The following is a 20807-nucleotide window of genomic DNA, read 5'->3' on the forward strand; positions in this document are numbered from 1 at the left end:
TATTCCATAGGTCGTTGTTGCGGAGATACGTGGCACCTATGGTTCCATCTGTTGAGCCTCCTGCCCCGGTTTTGGTGGAGGGGGAATTGGAGTATATTGTGGAGAAGATTTTGGATTCTCGTATTTCTAGATGGAAACTCCAGTATCTGGTTAAATGGAAGGGTTATGCTCAGGAAGATAATTCCTGGGTTTTTGCCTCTGATGTTCATGCTTCCGATCTTGTTCGTGCCTTTCATGCGGCTCATCCTGGTCGGCCTGGGGGCTCTGGTGAGGGTTCGGTGACCCCTCCTCAAGGGGGGGGTACTGTTGTGAATTCTGTGGCTGAATTCACTCCTGTGGTCACAAGTGGTACTGCAGCGTCTGAGCTTCCTCCCTCAGGTGTTCTGGTGAGCTCGTTAACTGCTTCATTACTTAACTCCGCCTGATGCTGCTATCCTTGCTCCTTGTCAATGTTTCAGTGTTGGATCTGAGCTTCTCCTGATTGTTCCTTTGACCTGCTGCTCTGTATAGCTAAGTGCTTTTTGCTTTTTTGTTGCTTTTTTTCTGTCCAGCTTGTCTTTTGTTTTGCTGGAAGCTCTGAGACGCAAAGGGTGTACCGCCGTGCCGTTAGTTCGGCACGGTGGGGTTTTTTTGCCCCCTTTGCGTGGTTTTGCTTTAGGGTTTTTTGTAGACTGCAAAGTTCGCTTTACTGTCCTCGCTCTGTCCTAGAATATCGGGCCCCACTTTGCTGAATCTATTTCATCCCTACGTTTTGTCTTTTCATCTTACTCACAGTCATTATATGTGGGGGGCTGCCTTTTCCTTTGGGGAATTTCTCTGGGGCAAGTCAGGCCTATTTTTCTATCTTCAGGCTAGCTAGTTTCTTAGGCTGTGCCGAGTTGCCTAGGTAGTTGTTAGGCGCAATCCACAGTCGCTTTTAGTTGTGTTTAGGATAGGATCAGGTGTGCAGTCTACAGAGTTTCCACGTCTCAGAGCTCGTTCTTGTATTTTTGGGTATTTGTCAGATCACTGTGTGCGCTCTGATCGCTAAGCACACTGTGTTTCTGGATTGCCTTCATAACACCTGTCATTAGCAAACATAACAAGGAGGATACTGAGGAGACAGAGGGATTAGAAAACCAAAAGTAAACTACACTTTGCAGAGCAGAGCACAGCAGAGTGTGGACTGAGCAGAGGGCCATAAACAATAAAATGAACACATTGTCCAGGCACCTCCCATAATGGGAGGATGCCTTTTATGCACAGAGCATCATAGCACAGAGGGCCTTAATAGAGAACAGGTGCTCTGCTGTTTTAAGTATTTGCAGGAAGCGGGGCGCGCCTCCTAAGAGCATTTCCAGGAGACCTGCCAAGAGGATGCAGGTTCTTAGCAGAGAAAGGAGCCTCTGAACGTCTGGAGCCACGGACAGGGTGAGTAGTACCAGTGGAGCTGTGTGAAAGGTGCCGGTCTCCCTTAACAGCAGAGACCGAATCTGCAGCTGAGGGCATGATAGTACCCTCCCCCTTACGCCCCCCCTTCCTCAAACCTGCCAGGAACTTTCTAAGAAGGACCGGGGCATTAATGTTCTCCTCAGGCTCCCAGGACCTCTCCTCAGGACCATATCCCTTCCAATCAACCAGAAAGAGCGACCTGCCCCCTCTTTTCTTCATGGCCAATATGTCCTTCACCTCATAGACATCCTCGGAACAGACAGGAGGAGGAAAATTACCTGGATCCTGGGTAAAGCGACTGAGAACAACTGGCTTCAGCAGGGAGACATGAAAGGAGTTATGGATCCGTAAGGAGGCAGGCAACTTCAAACGATAGCACACATCATTGATCCGGTGGAGCACTTCAAAGGGACCGATGAAACGAGGAGCCAGCTTATAAGAAGGGACCTTAAGACGGATGTGCCTAGAAGACAGCCATACCTTATCTCCTGGTTGAAAAGGTGGTGGATCCAGACGTCTCTTATCTGCATGCTTCTTGGTTTGAACCGATGCCTTCACCAGAGAGGTCCTGGTTTCAGTCCAAACCTTTGTGAAGTCCTTGGCCAGGGAGTCAGCCGCAGGATTGCCGTAGGCAAGAAGCAATGGTGTCGGGATCCTAGGATGCTGTCCATAAACAATGAAAAACGGGGAGTTAGAGGAAGACTCACCAACATGATTGTTGTAAGAAAACTCCGCCCACGGCAGCAGGTCAGCCCAGTTGCTGTGGTGACCATTCACGAAGTGTCGCAAATAGTGGGTGAGGACTTGATTCACTCTCTCCACTTGGCCATTAGATTGTGGGTGATAGGCCGAGGAGAAGTCCAGGGTGACCTCCAACAGCTTACAGAGGGACCGCCAGAATCGGGAGGCGAATTGAACTCCTCTGTCGGAGACAATGTGCAGTGGAAGTCCGTGAAGCCGAAGGACATGCAGAATGAAGAGCTCCGCAAGTTTAGGAGCAGAAGGGAGACCAGATAGCGGAGTGAAGTGTCCCATCTTGGAGAACCTGTCCACAACAACCCAGATTACTGTACAACCAGATGATGCTGGCAGATCTGTGATGAAGTCCATGGCAATGTGTTGCCAGGGAGCAGACAGAATCGGTAGCGGGAGGAGGCGACCGGCTGGCAGTTTCTTGGGTGTTTTATTACGAGCACAGGAGGGACAGGCTGCAACAAAGTCCAAAACATCTTGGCGCAAGGTGGGCCACCAGTAGTGTCGAGATATTAATTGTAAAGTCTTCTTTTGACCGGCGTGTCCGGCAAGCTTAGAAGAATGACCCCAGTGTAGAACTCTCCTCTTGTCTCTTTCAGTTACAAGGGTCTTACCGGGAGGGGGCTGCGATAGCCTGACTGGAGCCACTGTGATCATCTTGGACAGTTCAATGATATGCTGAGGCTCCTCTTCAAGGTCGTCAGACCTGGAAAGTGCATCAGCTTTAATATTTTTTTCTGCTGGACGGAAATGGAGAGAGAAATTGAACCGAGCAAAAAATAAAGACCAACGAGCCTGGCGAGGGTTGAGTCTTTGAGCAGACTGAAGATAGGACAGATTTTTATGATCAGTGTAGATGATGACTGGATGAACTGTGCCCTCAAGCAGATATCGCCATTCCTCTAAGGCGAGCTTAATTGCCAGTAACTCTCTATCCCCAATCGAGTAGTTACGTTCACAGGGCGAGAATGCCTTAGAGAAGAAACCACAGCCATCCGGCTCCAGATGACGAAGCGTCCACGTCAAGGAAAAACTGTTTGTTGATCATTGGTCTGTGCAGGGCCGATGCGGTTGAGAAAGCTTGTTTGAGGGTGGTGAAAGCTGACTCAGCCTCAGGAGTCCAATCCTTAGGTTTGGCACCTTTACAGGTCAAGGCAGTGAGTGGACTTACCAAAGAGGAGAAGTGAGGGATGAATTGCCGATAATAGTTGGCGAATCAGGAACCACTGAATGGCCTTGATTCCCTCAGGTTGGGGCCACTTAAGCATGGCAGAGACCTTCTCTGGATCCATCTCGAGACCTGTATCAGAAATGATGTAGCCAAGAAAGGGTAAAGACCTCTGTTCAAACAGACATTTCTCAAACTTTGCATAGAGACGATTCTCCCTCAATCGTTGAAGGACAAGACGAACATTCCTCCTGTGACTTGGTAAGTCGGGAGAAAACACCAGGATGTCGTCCAGATACACCACCACATAAACATAGAGCAGGTCACAGAATACGTCATTGACAAACTCTTGGAAGACGGCGGGTGCATTGCTTAACACGAAGGGCATCACCAGATATTCATAGTGACCATCTCTCGTGTTGAAGGCAGTTTTCCACTCATCCCCAGATCGTATCCTGATGAGGTTGTAAGCCCCACGGAGATCCAACTTGGTGAAAATTCGGGAACCTCGAAGACGATCAAAAAGCTCTGGAATTAAGGGAAGAGGATATCTATTCTTTACAGTTATTAGGTTGAGACCACGATAGTCGATGCACGGGCGAAGAGATCCATCTTTCTTCTTGACGAAGAAGAATCCAGCTCCAGCCGGAGAGGAGGACTTCTGGATAAACCCTCGAGCCAAATTCTCCTTAATGTACTCGGTCATGGCTTGAGTCTCAGTGGGAGAAATAGGGTAGATCCTACCTCGAGGTGGAGAAGATCCAGGAACAAGATCGATGGGACAATCGTAAGGCCTGTGAGGAGGAAGAGTCTCGCTTCCTTCTTGTCGAACACATCTGCGAAGGACCAGTAGGCACGAGGTAACCCGGGTAAAGCTGCAGGAGGCCGCGGGATAGAACCAGGCCGAACCGGTTTGAGGCAGTGATCGAAACAGGACTGACCCCAACGAAGGATATCCCCAGACAGCCAATCCAGGATAGGTTCATGGAGACGCAGCCACGGAAGACTTAGTAGAAATGGTGGAGAAAGATTTGGTAACACATAGAAAGAAATCTTCTCCCTGTGGAGTGCTCCAATTTGAAGTTCCCCCTCCTCGGTGATGCCAAGAATGGAATCCTTCAGGGGTCTTCCATCTACAGAGATAATGCACTGGGTCCGCTGTAGAGGAATGATTGGGATCCCAAACCGCCTGGCCACAGTTTCCTGAATGAAATTTCCACCAGACCCAGAGTCCAGATAGGCCGTCTCGGAGAACCGCACCTTTCCGTAGATCACCTGTATGGATATAGTTAGTGGAGGAGAGGAATCATTCTCACCTAGGGAGACCTCCCTTACCTGTCCTAGTTCTTCCGGCCTCTAAGCTCCACTGCATTGCTCGGGAGCGAAGCATCCGCTATAACAATACGGATTTCTAGCGGGCATCTCCTCCTGCAGATTCCTCTTCACCTTTAGGGTATGTTCACATGTTCCTGATTTCCATCCTTTTTTTTTCAGGACTGTTTTTTAAAAAACTGCAGCTCTTGGCAGAAAACGCAGGTCCTTTTTTTGGTCCTTTTTTTTATCCTTTTTTTGATTTTTTTTTATGCAGTTTTCTATGCAGAGTCTGTGTGTTTTCTAGGAAGTTTTTTAGGGTTAAAATGGCTGAAAATACCCTAACCCTACCCCTAACCCTACCCCTAACCCTAACCCTACCCCTAACCCTACCCCTAACCCTACCCCTAACCCTATTCTAACCTTAGTGGAAAAAAAAAAAAATCTTAATTTTTTTTTATTGTCCCTACCTATGGGGGTGACAAAGGGGGGGGGGGGGGTCATTTACTATTTTTTTTTATTTTGATCACTGAGATTATATCTCAGTGATCAAAATGCACTTTGGAACGAATCTGCCGGCCGGCAGATTCGGCGGGCGCACTGCGCATGCGCCCGCCATTTTGCAAGATGGCGGCGCCCAGGGAGAAGACGGCCGGACGGACACCGGGACGCCGGGTAAGTATAAGAAGGGGAGATTAGGGCACGGGGGGGGGCATCGGAGCACTGGGGGGGGCATCGGAGCAGGGGGGGTGGGATTGGAGCATGGGGGGGCGGGATCGGAGCACAGGGGGGCAGCCACACTCCGCCCACGCACTTCCGCCCGCTTCCCCGCACTTCCTGCTGCAGCGGTTCTGCACCACAAACCGCAGTAAAACCCGCAGATATTTTTTTCATCTGCGGGTTTTACTGCGGGTTTGACCTCACAATGGAGGTCAATGGGTGCAGAACCGCTGCGGCTCCGAAAAAAGAAGTGATATGGTACTTCTTTTTTCCCGCAACTATTCAGCGCGGCTTTTTTTTTATTTTCCGCATTGTGGGCACAGCAGTTCCTGTTTTCCATAGGGTACAATGTAATGTACCCTGCATGGAAAACAGCTGCTGACCCGCAGCGGGAAAATCGCGGCAATTCCGCATGAAAAAAAGGATCGTGTGAACATGGCCTTACGCGATCAAGCTCCATGGGTCCATCCCCAGAGACAAGAGCATGAGAATGCGGAAACCGAGGTTTCGGTGAAGAAGATGCTGGATGTGGAAATTGCTTCTCGAAGATCCTCTCTCTGGAGCGCTCCTGAAGACGCAGGTCAATCCGAATGGCGAGGGATATGAGATCATCCAAAGTCTCGGGTAGGTCCCTGACTGCCAACTCATCCTTGATTCTTCCAGATAACCCTCGCCGGAAGGCTCCGACCAGAGGCTCATTGGTCCACTGGAGCTCCGAAGCTAGGGTGCGGAAATGGATGGCATACTGACCGACCGAGAGCGAGCCCTGTTGCAGATTGAAGAGAGACTCCATGGCAGATGTAGCACGACCAGGCTCGTCAAATATCTTGCAGAACATGTCCAAGAATACCTGCAGATCAGACACGATGGGATCATTCCGCTCCATTAGGGGTTGAACCAAGCTAAAACTTCTCCCTCCAGATGAGAGGCAAGGAAAGCCACCTTGGCCATGTCTGTCTGAAAATGCTGAGGCAAAAAATGAAAATGCAGCAAGCATAGGTTGAGAAATCCTCTGCACAACTTGGGGTCACCATAGTAACGAGGAGGCTTGCAGAGACGAGGACAGGGTCTCATGGTGGGCTCAACCGTCAGATGCTGTACCTTAGTTAACCGGTCATCCACAGAGGTCATGTAGTCCAACAAGCGGGTCTGCGTCTCAAGTTGGCGATTGAATTCCAGACAGAGCTCTGCTAGCTGTGTCACGTTGGTGGACTCGGCAACCTGTAGAGTAGATAAGCGGGTATCCAGAGTTTGCATGAAGGAAACTAGCTGATCCTGGCCCTGACAAAGCGTAGCCAGCTCTCTCTGAAGTGAGTATCGGGTATCAGCGGAGTCCATGGCCTGGACAAACTGTTACGCCCACAGGGCATGGGGAAATATAGTGGACTCACTAGATCACTGATGGAGCAGTGGTAGCTGTATACCCGGTACACAAGAGACAGGAGAATGGCTTCAAAATGCAAAGGTATTTAATTAAATGAAGTTTTAAACAAACAGAAAGAGGTGCCTGAGAGAAGAACCCTCTGGACCACAACACTGAACCACGTAGTGGAGCACCGGGCAAGGTGTACCCCTATACAGTCCAGTACCCGGACCAGAGAGACGACCCGTACAGACCATATAAACAAGACGGTGGAATTCAGGCTCTATCAGTGAAGAGGATCCTGGAAGCTCTGTGTAGTTTCGGAAAGGCTGATCCAGCCGGCAGCAATATCTGGATAGTTCTGCGAGGAGCAGCTCAGTCAGCCTGGAGTGGAAACCAGAGAGTCCTGAAGGATCCAGAATAGGGAACTGCCAGCGGAGGATACTGAGGAGACAGAGGGATTAGAAAACCAAAAGTAAACTACACTTTGCAGAGCAGAGCACAGCAGAGTGTGGACTGAGCAGAGGGCCATAAACAATAGAATGAACACATTGTCCAGGCACCTCCCATAATGGGAGGATGCCTTTTATGCACAGAGCATCATAGCACAGAGGGCCTTAATAGAGAACAGGTGCTCTGCTGTTTTAAGTATGTGCAGGAAGCGGGGCGTGCCTCCTAAGAGCATTTCCAGGAGACCTGCCAAGAGGATGCAGGTTCTTAGCAGAGAAAGGAGCCGCTGATCGACTGGAGCCACGGACAGGGTGAGTAGTACCAGTGGAGCTGTGTGAAAGGTGCCGGTCTCCCTTCACAGCAGAGACCGAATCTGCAGCTGAGGGCATGATAGATATGCTCCTCGTTGGAGGCTCAGGAACCTGCGAGTTAGTCTCCTGTTTTATGGATAGGGAAAACCTATTGATTCTGGGAACTGCCCTTAAAAGCCCGAGTTATATTCCTAACATCTCCTCATCTCAATGTCCAACCTCAAGAATCCATCAAAGTTGTCAGGTCTGTTCTAGAGTTGAGAAAATCTCCCATAATTCTAAAAAAAATAGTTAATGCAAATTGAATCTGCCGGAGCTGTGGGGGGGGCATTCTGGTGATTGGGATGGATTTTGTACCTATAACAGGGAGTATTTAGCGACCAGAGATGGGGCGTGAGCAGCTCAACAATACATAATTGTATGCGGATCTGGGTCATTATGCGACACCTCAGACCATAGACCTTGCCTCCATAATCTTTTCAGGGTCACATATGAGAGTGCACAGAGGCTGATATGATGCAGATTTATGGAATATTTATTGCAGATTTATTACAGATTTATTGCAGATTTATTACAGATTTATTGAATAATTATTGCAGATTTATTACAGATTTATTGTGTGGCACCCGGCTCTGCGGGGACGGTTTTGTCTTTATTTTGCAGTAAAGACTTTTGTACATCTCAGTTCTGCAGGGGACGAGGACTTTACAAGTCCCTACAAGCCATTCTGCAGCCGACATCGCAGCACCTCTGTCCGGGGCGGCAGTCGCAGTCACCGTGGCATTCAGGAGCAGCGTAAGGTTCTTCACATCTGACCAAGGTGGCCACCACTGGGCATTCCTTCTCTGGGATCTCTGAAATGAAAGGATGAAAAATGAGAGGTTCTTCGGGGACCAGACGTACACAAGGAGGAGACTTCGGCTCCATTTCACAGAGAAGTGTTTGCCTTGTCCTGCTTCTACGAGGTCCAGCGTCCGAGTATCCTGCACTTGTGGCCGGAGAGTCAATGGATCGGAGGGCAGAAGCTCCAGCAAACACTTGAGACTGAGCGGCGCCCAAAGAACCTTCAGCCACAGCGAGACACCAGTGTTATAAATGGCAGACAGGAAAGCAGGGTTCTATATAGGGCTCTATATAGGGGTGTCTGGTCAGAACGAGTTATTATCTATCCCCATGATAACTTTTAAATTAGTGGGGTCTTAACGCTGGGACAAGACACTTCTATCCCAGTTAGAATGGAGTCGGTACGCTCGTTCGACACTACGTTCATTCTTTACCGGACTGCCAGACGTCTGCATCAGTCCTTCTCCAGCAGGTCCATAGGCAATAATTGGAGCAATGGATGAGCAAGTGACCTGACTATACTCTAATGGGGTAAAAGTGCCCCGATCAGTGGGTGGTCTCGGCAATCTACAAGCAATATGAGGGGTTGTTTGGATGGAATAAGTTAAAGGGAGTCTGTCACCCCTCGAAAACTCAATGCAAACTACGTGTACTGTCCTATGGGGGAGTGGTTGCCTAGAAGTAGTTTCTATTGAATTTTGGGGACGACAGAATTTCATGAAGTTACTCCCTAAGACACGTCTTCAGATTCACATCACAGAGCGATGAGAAGAGAATTCTTGCACATACAAAGGAATTAGTGTGAACGTACCACAAACGGGGTCTATGCACTCCGGGTGGCACATTGAGATGCAGCACTTCTTTTTATCAGGACAGTCTTCATCACAGATGCATAGAGGTTTTATTGGATGGCGATTTTCGCACTGAGTGACCGGAACGGGGCAGGATCCAGGCTTTACTGTAAATGACAAGTCACATCTGAGACCTGGATGTAATACTCCGGTAACATTAGTGGACAGCAGAAAGTCTGGGCTCCCACCCGCTACAAGCTAATGCCTTTTATCCCTTCTGGTTTTGGGTCAGGCCAAGATTTCTCCAATCCTAAGTCAGAAGTGCTGACCTCTTTTTTATCCTTTGGGTAGATCGCCTTCTGTATTCTTATTGTCTGGGCTTTCTGCATAATTTGTGTGTGTGCCTAGGCTGCAGAATGCTGAAATTTTGTAGTATACTCCCTGTCAGCATTCTGCATGGAGTCCTAGATATCACACTTAGGCCGGCATCACACTTGCGAGTTTTACGGACGTATGAGCGCAGAAACTACGTCCGTAAAACTCGCAAAAAATACGGCACAATTATTCTCTATGCCCCTGCTCCTATCTGCCGTATTAAACTGATCAGTATTATACGGCTTTCTACGGCCGTAGAAAATCGCAGCATGCTGCGTTTGTCACCGTATTGCGCAAATAAAACGTCAATGAAAGTCTATGGAAGCCCCAAAAATACGGATTACACACGGACCAGCAGTGTGACTTGCGAGGAATACGCAGCGCTGTTAGAGAGAAAAGCCGGTAATTCAATTGCCGGCTTTTGCTTTCTCCTTCCTAAACCCGACGTGATATGTGACATGATTACATACAGTAAACCATCTCATATCCCCATTTTTTTGCATATTCCACACTACTAATGTCAGTAGTGTGTATATGCAAAATTTGGCCGTTCTAGCTATTAAAATAAAGGGTTAAATGGCGGAAAAAATTGGCGTGGGCTCCCGCACAATTTTTTCCGCCAGAGTAGTAAAAGCCAGTGACTGAGGGCAGATATTAATAGCCTGGAGAGGGTCCATGGTTATTGGCCCCCCCCCTGGCTAAAAACACCTGCCCCCAGCCACCTCATAAAAGGCACATCTGGAAGATGCGCCTATTCTGGCACTTGGCCACTCTCTTCCCATTCCCGTGTAGCGGTGGGATATGGGGTAATGAAGGGTTAATGTCACCTTGCTATTGTAAGGTGATATTAAGCCAGATTAATAATGGAGAGGTGTCAATTATGACACCTATCCATTATTAATCCAATACTAGTAAAGGGTTAAAAAAAAACACACACACATTATTAAAAATTAATTTATTGAAAAAATCACAAAGGCTGTTGTATTAATTTATTCTACTCTCAATCCACTCACTGAAGACCCTCGATCTGTAAATTAAAAAAAAATAATAAACCAACAATATACTTACCTTCCGAGGATCTGTAAGGTCCAACGATGTAGATCCATCTGAAGGGGTTAAAATATTTTGCAGACACGAGCTTTCCTAATGCAGCGCTGCTCATGTCTGCAAAACCCCGGGGAATGAAGGTAAAGTAGGTCATTGACCTATATTTACCTGCATTTGCGGTGAGGCGCCCTCTGCTGGCTGTTCCTAGATCGTGGGAACTTTCCTAGAAAGCTCCCTGGCTCGAGATCATAAGAGGGCGCCCTCTGCTGGTTGTCCTCATATGAACTCGAGCCTGGGAGCTTTCTAGGAAAGTTCCCACGATCTAGGAACAGCCAGCTGAGGGCGCCTCACCGCAAATGAAGCTAAATATAGGTCATTGACCTACTTTACCTACATTCTCCGGGGTTTTGCAGCAAGGAGCAGCCTGCCTTAGCAAAGCTCGTGTCTCCAAAATATTTTAACCCCTTCAGATGGATCTACATCGTTGGACCTTACAGATCCTCGGAAGGTATGTATATTGTTGGTTTATTATTTTTTTTTTAATTTACAGATCGAGGGTCTTCAGTGAGTGGATTGAGAGTAGAATAAATTAATACTACAACCTTTGTGATTTTTTCAATAAATCAATTTTTAATAATGTGTGTGTGTATTTTTTTAACCCTTTACTAGTATTGGATTAATAATGGATAGGTGTCATAATTGACGCCTCTCCATTATTAATCTGGCTTAATGTCACCTTACAATAGCAAGGTGACATTAACCCTTCATTACCCCATATCCCACCGCTACACGGGAATGGGAAGAGAGTGGCCAAGTGCCAGAATAGGCGCATCTTCCAGATGTGCCTTTTATGAGGTGGCTGGGGGCAGATATTTTTAGCCGGGGGGGGGGGCAATAACCATGGACCCTCTCCAGGCTATTAATATCTGCCCTCAGTCACTGGCTTTACCAGACAGTATATATATATATATATTTTTTTTTTAACACATAGATCCCTTGTATAGCCGTTTGTCGGTTTTGCAAGCCTGCGATAAAAACACGCAGTACGGATGCCATACGGATTACATACGGAGGATGCCATGCGCAAAAAACGTTGACACACCCTGCCTACGGAGGAGCTACGGACCAATATTTTCGGGACTTTTCAGCGTATTACGGCCGTAATATACGGACCGTATTTTCATACGCTGAGTGTGACGCCGGCCTTAGTCATGTGAACAGCTCAGTCCTGATTCTGGAGGAGCTGCTCACTGATGGGACGAATCAGGCAGGAAAAGGCTTCTACACAGGTGCGTATAATGTGATCCCTCTTTCCACACACATCACTGGAGACTTTTCACAACTACTTGTAGATACAGAGAAAGAGAAAAAACTTCTTTACAGAATGGACCTCCAGTATGAGCCATAGTGACCACGCAGCTGCTTCTACAGTACGTATGTAATGGAAACGATGTTCAACAGAGATTGCTGACATTGCATTGCACATATTCATCAGACTACATGGAGTGGTCGTGAGAAGCAATTTCCCAAGAGGAGGTCAATTCTCTGATCAGATCCAAAATCAAAGGAGACACGTCTACGTCTATGTAGAGAAATGTCTAGGGTCGGACACCTGTGTCCAGATGTGCAGCTCCATGCAGAGCACAAAGGGCTGAGCATTTTATAGGGCATCGGGAACCCTATGTCGGTTCCCAGCCCAGGACACCTGTGGGTGGAACTCCATTCAGATTAAAGCATCCAAGCACAATTATACACGCCGTTACCAGGTTTTAGCCTTTTGGTTCTCTTGGATCATTACACCGGAAATATTGTCAAATTCCAAATTTGTGATTTCCTACATAGAAATCGGGCAAAAACATTCAGCCAGCTGACTGAGTGATTGTAGAAGGCAGAGAGAAAAAAAGGGGGCCAAAAAAAAATATTCTCATCCCACCACTCACCTGTCCTAACGCCGCAGCTTCCTTCCCGGTCTTCCACTGGCTCACTCTTCTGCTCTTCACGGCAGGCCACATTCTCTTTTACATCTTCCTTCACTTTGCACCAAGCTCAGGAGGCTTCAGGAGACTCCTGTCATATTGTATTGACGGCACAATGAGAAGGAAGGCGAGGTATAGGACATGACCTATCATGAAGGCCAAAAGGGATCAGAGTCTGAAGGAGCCATCAGAAGACCAGGTGGGAAGTGGCAACAAAATGGACTCCTTGAGTAAATGTTTTGCTCCTTATGCTCCGAAGTCTGGAGAGACACCACAACATAATGTGACTTGGAGGTGCTTGATTAAGAAAATCAGTGGAAACAGAATTGCAATTAAACAGAACTGGTGAATCTGAATTTCGTCAGATTCTTTTATGCCTAATTAGAAGTGTGAGGCTGTAGATATGGAGAGGCTCATATTTACCGTTTTTCACTTTCTGGCACTGCAGGTTGTTGTCCTCGGTGAGGCAGCACTTCTTATTCGGTGGGCAGTCGGAGTCTCGCTTGCACAGCGTCATATTGAGGTAGATGCAGGACAACTGCTCCAGACTGATTGGGCAAACCCCGGGGTGTTCTGCAGATAGAGAGCAAAGGCGTTGACGTTTTTCTTGGTACCATTTTGGGGAACCTGTTTTGTTTTCATAACTTTTGGGTGTAGATAAGTAAACAACACTTGGGGGATTTTTTAGGCCATTCATTGTTGGACTCAATTTAGCTTTTTATATCTACAATTGCTACATACATTTAAATGATGAGAAAATATGTTTAACAATTCATGAGAATAGTCCCCCAGATAACATGCTGCTATTAGCCCTCCTGTTAGGCTCCACAAGAGGTTTATGATAGCAGCCATTGTTAGCGCCAAAGCCGCCATAGCAATGTATAAGCATCTCTGTAATTGTGGCGGGAGGCAGAAAAAGGGGGCCTCTTTGCTCTGTAACTGCTTAAATATCGGTTATGGAGTGATATCCTCAAGACTGACATACACCATTGTTATGACCTGGTGGTCAGGACAATAATGGACCTGGTGGTTAAGAGCACACGGAATGACCTGATAGTTACTGATAATAAGGACGAGCTCTGGGACGTGGGAACTCTGCTGACCGCAATCCCTAAACCTATCAAACACACTAGAAATAGCCGTGGATTGCGCCTAACGCTCCCTATGCAACTTGGCACAACCTAAGAAACTAGCTAGCCCTGAAGATAGGAAAATAAAGCCTACCTTGCCTCAGAGAAATTCCCCAAAGGAAAAGGCAGCCCCCCACATATAATGACTGTGAGTAAAGATGAAAATACAAACACAGAGATGAAATAGATTTAGCAAAGTGAGGCCCGACTTACTGAACAGACCGAGGATAGGAAAGGTTACTTTGCGGTCAGCACAAAAACCTACAAAAAGACCACGCAGAGGGGACAAAAAAAGACCCTCCGCACCGACTCACGATGCGGAGGCGCTCCCTCTGCGTCCCAGAGCTTCCAGCAAGCAAGACAACAAATTAAATAGCAAGCTGGACAGAAAAATAGAAAACCAAAGAAATACAAGCTGGAACTTAGCTTCTGATGGGAAGACAGGTCACAAGAACGATCCAGGAGTGAACTAGACCAATACTGGAACATTGACAGGTGGCATCGAGCAAAGATCTAAGTGGAGTTAAATAGAGCAGCAGCTAACGAATTAACCTTGCCACCTGTGAAACTCAGAAACACCCACCAGAGGAAGTCCATGGACAGAACCAGCCGAAGTACCATTCATGACCACAGGAGGGAGCCCGACAACAGAATTCACAACACACCATGGTGTGGTAAAGGGTCAACCCCTTCAGGATGTGGAAGGAAATTCCTCATACGTCAGGCCGCCATGTATGAAGGTCTCAGGAGCAGTGTTATACCACCAGAACTTGCCTGTAACAGCAGCAACCGGTGCAAGCTTTGATTGCTGCTGTTAATCCACTGAAGCAAGAATCTCTTTTTTTCCCGCTTTACTGAACTTGGATTTACTTTCCAGTACATTGTAAGGTAAGCGGAGAAATGTCATTCAAAACAACAACTTGTCTCGCAAAACACAAGTCTTCATATGACTATGACAAGGAGAATTTGGGGGGGAAATAAAAAAAAAAGTGTTATGGTTCATAGGAAAAAGGGCGGTAAGAAAAATAAGTGTGGCTGCAGAGAAGGGGTTAGTAGCCTTTAAGACCAAAGTATGGGTTATAAATAGTGTTGAGCGATACCTTCCGATATCGGAAAGTATCGGTATCGGTTTGGATCGGCCGATATTCAAAAAATATCGGATATCGCCGATACCGATACCCGATCCCAATGCAAGTCAATGGGACCAAAATATCGGAATTAAAATAAACCCTTTCTTTCCTTGTAGGTTCATTCTACATGAAGGAAAACAACTAAGAATAATGTAGGATGTATGGGGGAGGTGGCGGAGACATTAAAGGCAATGAGGATTAGTCCAATCAAATAGAATAGCATGTTTTTTTTTTTTTTTAAAGACGTTCGGATTGAAAAAGATATTGACTATGTAAATTTTTTTTATTTTGTCAGATATTGATGTTTCACTATTCCACGCCCTTCCCCTTCTTTTTTTTCTTTTTTTTTTTTTTCTTTTCCCACACTTTCATCTTCATCATCATCAGCATCTTTGACATCAACTTCTTCACCTTATTCATCTTCTTCTTCATCTTCTACCTATTTTTTTTTTTTTATTACATTCTTCATATTCATTTTCTTCAACTATTATTATTCTTCCTATTCTACATATTCTTTTTATTCCACTGTTATTATTCTTCCTATTCTACTTCTTCATCATATTCTCATTTGTGACAGGCATTCCCGTAGTTGTTATCTATAAAAGTTGGAAGATTACACCTTCCGTTCTGCCAGTCACAAAAGTTACATTTGTCCGCGTTCAGTTTGGCCTGCAGCATCAGGCTTTATCCAGGGGCACCACGAGGAGGAACGGACTCACCCCCATACACTGCTTAGTCTTCTTCTGCATATAATTTAGATAATATCTTTTGCTCTGATATTAAGTCTTATGCTTAATGTTCTTCTGCTCTTTGTTCTGCAGCCTCTTGTTCTTCTGCTTCTCGGTCTTCCATGTTGTCGTCTCCAGGGTCGTCGTCTCCAGTGTCGTCATCTCCGCCGTCGTCGTCTCAGCCGTCGTCGTCTCCGCCGTCGTCGTCTCCGCCGTCGTCGTCGTCGTCATCGGGGTGGTCTTCCGGGTCGTCGTCATCGGGGTGGTCTTCCGGGTTGTCGACGTTAGGGTCTTCAACTTGGAAATGTAGCAGAAGGTACAAGAAGGCTGAGAAAATGCCAAGAACCAGCTGATGGAACTGGAACTCGGATGGCTACCCGAAGGTTCAAGAGCCTATGGAACTACCGAGGACCAGCTGACGTTACTGGAACCCGGTTACTAAGCAGGAGGTACCCGTGCTAAAAAGCACTACCAAGGACCGCCTGACGTTGGCGGAACTCGGATACCCAGAAGGAGGCACCTAAGCCAAAGGCTCTGCCCGGAACCAGATGACGTTACTGGAACCAGGATGGGGAGCAGAAGGTACAAGAGCAAAAGACACTGCCGAGAACCAGCTGACGGTACTGGAACCCGGATGGGTAGCCGAATGTCCAAGAGCCAATGGAACTACCAAGGACCAGCTGACGTTACTGGAACCCGGTTACTAAGCAGGAGGTACCCGTGCCTGAAAGCACTACCAAGGACCACCTGACATTGGTGGAACTTGGATACCCAGAAGGAGGCACCTAAGCCAAAGGCTCTGCCCGGAACCAGCTGACGGTACTGGAACCAGGATGGGGAGCAGAAGGTACAAGAGCAAAAGACACTGCCGAGAACCAGCTGACGGTGCTGGAACCAGGTGGTGGACCCGAAGGCCCACAGGAGAGGAGAGAACAGCTAGGCCGCGAGGCAGCCGCAGTTACCGAACCCCAACAGTCCTACAGGGGGAGCTGGGCCTACTGGCACTACAGAACCAGCCTTGACTACCAGTTCACGCAGCCCACATAGGAAGCTCCTAAACTGGAGGCACCCTGGAGTTGGCTAACTCCACCGCCCCACGACGGGGCAAGCATAGGCGTCTCAGTGAAGTTGACACAACCCGGAAACAGCTGACGGTGCTGAAACCAGGCTTGGCACGAGGGAGTACCTGTGACAAGAACACTGCCGAGAACCAGCTGGCGGTGCTGGAACCCGGATGCGTTGCCCCAGTGTGCAAGAGCCAATGGCACGACCGAGGACCAGCTGACAGTGCTGGAACCCGGTTACTAAGCTGTAGGTGCCCGCGCTTAAAAGCACTACCAAGGACCGCCTGGCGTTGGCGGAACTCGGATACCCAGGAGGAGGCACCTAAGCCAAAGGCTCGGCCCGGAACCAGCTGACGGTGCTGGAACCAGGTGGTGGACCCCAAGGCCCACAGGAGAGGAGAGAACAGCTAGGCCGCGAGGCAGCCGCAGTTACCGAACCCCAACAGTCCTACAGGGGGAGCTGGGCCTACTGGCACTACAGAACCAGCCTTGACTACCAGTTCACGCAGCCCACATAGGAAGCTCCTAAACTGGAGGCACCCTGGAGTTGGCTAACTCGACCGCCCCACGACGGGGCAAGCATAGGCGTCTCAGTGAAGTTGACACAACCCGGAAACAGCTGACGGTGCTGAAACCAGGCTTGGCACGAGGGAGTACCTGTGACAAGAACACTGCCGAGAACCAGCTGGCGGTGCTGGAACCCGGATGCGTTGCCCCAGTGTGCAAGAGCCAATGGCACGACCGAGGACCAGCTGACGGTGCTGGAACCCGGTTACTAAGCTGTAGGTGCCCGCGCTTAAAAGCACTACCAAGGACCGCCTGGCGTTGGCGGAACTCGGATACCCAGGAGGAGGCACGTAAGCCAAAGGCTCGGCCCGGAACCAGCTGACGGTGCTGGAACCAGGTGGTGGACCCCAAGGCCCACAGGAGAGGAGAGAACAGCTAGGCCGCGAGGCAGCCGCAGTTACCGAACCCCAACAGTCCTACAGGGGGAGCTGGGCCTACTGGCACTACAGAACCAGCCTTGACTACCAGTTCACGCAGCCCACATAGGAAGCTCCTAAACTGGAGGCACCCTGGAGTTGGCTAACTCGACCGCCCCACGACGGGGCAAGCATAGGCGTCTCAGTGAAGTTGACACAACCCGGAAACAGCTGACGGTGCTGAAACCAGGCTTGGCACGAGGGAGTACCTGTGACAAGAACACTGCCGAGAACCAGCTGGCGGTGCTGGAACCCGGATGCGTTGCCCCAGTGTGCAAGAGCCAATGGCACGACCGAGGACCAGCTGACGGTGCTGGAACCCGGTTACTAAGCTGTAGGTGCCCGCGCTTAAAAGCACTACCAAGGACCGCCTGGCGTTGGCGGAACTCGGATACCCAGGAGGAGGCACGTAAGCCAAAGGCTCGGCCCGGAACCAGCTGACGGTGCTGGAACCAGGTGGCCCACAGGAGAGGAGAGAACAGCTAGGCCGCGAGGCAGCCGCAGTTACCGAACCCCAACAGTCCTACAGGGGGAGCTGGGCCTACTGGCACTACAGAACCAGCCTTGACTACCAGTTCACGCAGCCCACATAGGAAGCTCCTAAACTGGAGGCACCCTGGAGTTGGCTAACTCGACCGCCCCACGACGGGGCAAGCATAGGCGTCTCAGTGAAGTTGACACAACCCGGAAACAGCTGACGGTGCTGAAACCAGGCTTGGCACGAGGGAGTACCTGTGACAAGAACACTGCCGAGAACCAGCTGGCGGTGCTGGAACCCGGATGCGTTGCCCCAGTGTGCAAGAGCCAATGGCACGACCGAGGACCAGCTGACGGTGCTGGAACCCGGTTACTAAGCTGTAGGTGCCCGCGCTTAAAAGCACTACCAAGGACCACCTGGCGTTGGCGGAACTCGGATACCCAGGAGGAGGCACCTAAGCCAAAGGCTCGGCCCGGAACCAGCTGACGGTGCTGGAACCAGGTGGTGGACCCCAAGGCCCACAGGAGAGGAGAGAACAGCTAGGCCGCGAGGCAGCCGCAGTTACCGAACCCCAACAGTCCTACAGGGGGAGCTGGGCCTACTGGCACTACAGAACCAGCCTTGACTACCAGTTCACGCAGCCCACATAGGAAGCTCCTAAACTGGAGGCACCCTGGAGTTGGCTAACTCGACCGCCCCACGACGGGGCAAGCATAGGCGTCTCAGTGAAGTTGACACAACCCGGAAACAGCTGACGGTGCTGAAACCAGGCTTGGCACGAGGGAGTACCTGTGACAAGAACACTGCCGAGAACCAGCTGGCGGTGCTGGAACCCGGATGCGTTGCCCCAGTGTGCAAGAGCCAATGGCACGACCGAGGACCAGCTGACGGTGCTGGAACCCGGTTACTAAGCTGTAGGTGCCCGCGCTTAAAAGCACTACCAAGGACCGCCTGGCGTTGGCGGAACTCGGATACCCAGGAGGAGGCACCTAAGCCAAAGGCTCGGCCCGGAACCAGCTGACGGTGCTGGAACCAGGTGGTGGACCCCAAGGCCCACAGGAGAGGAGAGAACAGCTAGGCCGCGAGGCAGCCGCAGTTACCGAACCCCAACAGTCCTACAGGGGGAGCTGGGCCTACTGGCACTACAGAACCAGCCTTGACTACCAGTTCACGCAGCCCACATAGGAAGCTCCTAAACTGGAGGCACCCTGGAGTTGGCTAACTCGACCGCCCCACGACGGGGCAAGCATAGGCGTCTCAGTGAAGTTGACACAACCCGGAAACAGCTGACGGTGCTGAAACCAGGCTTGGCACGAGGGAGTACCTGTGACAAGAACACTGCCGAGAACCAGCTGGCGGTGCTGGAACCCGGATGCGTTGCCCCAGTGTGCAAGAGCCAATGGCACGACCGAGGACCAGCTGACGGTGCTGGAACCCGGTTACTAAGCTGTAGGTGCCCGCGCTTAAAAGCACTACCAAGGACCGCCTGGCGTTGGCGGAACTCGGATACCCAGGAGGAGGCACCTAAGCCAAAGGCTCGGCCCGGAACCAGCTGACGGTGCTGGAACCAGGTGGTGGACCCCAAGGCCCACAGGAGAGGAGAGAACAGCTAGGCCGCGAGGCAGCCGCAGTTACCGAACCCCAACAGTCCTACAGGGGGAGCTGGGCCTACTGGCACTACAGAACCAGCCTTGACTACCAGTTCACGCAGCCCACATAGGAAGCTCCTAAACTGGAGGCACCCTGGAGTTGGCTAACTCGACCGCCCCACGACGGGGCAAGCATAGGCGTCTCAGTGAAGTTGACACAACCCGGAAACAGCTGACGGTGCTGAAACCAGGCTTGGCACGAGGGAGTACCTGTGACAAGAACACTGCCGAGAACCAGCTGGCGGTGCTGGAACCCGGATGCGTTGCCCCAGTGTGCAAGAGCCAATGGCACGACCGAGGACCAGCTGACGGTGCTGGAACCCGGTTACTAAGCTGTAGGTGCCCGCGCTTAAAAGCACTACCAAGGACCGCCTGGCGTTGGCGGAACTCGGATACCCAGGAGGAGGCACCTAAGCCAAAGGCTCGGCCCGGAACCAGCTGACGGTGCTGGAACCAGGTGGTGGACCCCAAGGCCCACAGGAGAGGAGAGAACAGCTAGGCCGCGAGGCAGCCGCAGTTACCGAACCCCAACAGTCCTACAGGGGGAGCTGGGCCTACTGGCACTACAGAACCAGCCTTGACTACCAGTTCACGCAGCCCACATAGGAAGCTCCTAAACTGGAGGCACCCTGGAGTTGGCTAACTCGACCGCCCCACGACGGGGCAAGCATAGGCGTCTCAGTGAAGTTGACACAACCCGGAAACAGCTGACGGTGCTGAAACCAGGCTTGGCACGAGGGAGTACCTGTGACAAGAACACTGCCGAGAACCAGCTGGCGGTGCTGGAACCCGGATGCGTTGCCCCAGTGTGAAAGAGCCAATGGCACGACCGAGGACCAGCTGACGGTGCTGGAACCCGGTTACTAAGCTGTAGGTGCCCGCGCTTAAAAGCACTACCAAGGACCGCCTGGCGTTGGCGGAACTCGGATACCCAGGAGGAGGCACCTAAGCCAAAGGCTCGGCCCGGAACCAGCTGACGGTGCTGGAACCAGGTGGTGGACCCCAAGGCCCACAGGAGAGGAGAGAACAGCTAGGCCGCGAGGCAGCCGCAGTTACCGAACCCCAACAGTCCTACAGGGGGAGCTGGGCCTACTGGCACTACAGAA

The 20807-nt window shown here is 50.1% G+C and overlaps 1 protein-coding gene across 2 annotated transcripts in view; it reads right to left on the minus strand.

The window, feature by feature from the left end:
* Positions 1-8051: 8051 nt before the first annotated feature.
* LOC138638877 (WAP four-disulfide core domain protein 8-like) overlaps positions 8052-20807 on the minus strand; it is a 78562-nt gene continuing 65806 nt past the window's right edge. For both annotated transcript variants that reach the window (XM_069728581.1, XM_069728580.1), the window contains exons 6-7: positions 12963-13112; positions 8052-8361 (exon numbers count right to left, since the gene is read on the minus strand). In XM_069728581.1, coding sequence (XP_069584682.1) covers positions 8213-8361; positions 12963-13112 — 299 coding nt within the window. In that variant the 3' untranslated portion in view covers positions 8052-8212. The remainder of the gene's footprint in view (positions 8362-12962; positions 13113-20807) is intronic.

Source organism: Ranitomeya imitator, chromosome 5, assembly GCF_032444005.1.
Source record: "Ranitomeya imitator isolate aRanImi1 chromosome 5, aRanImi1.pri, whole genome shotgun sequence".
Taxonomy (NCBI): Eukaryota; Metazoa; Chordata; class Amphibia; order Anura; family Dendrobatidae; genus Ranitomeya; species Ranitomeya imitator.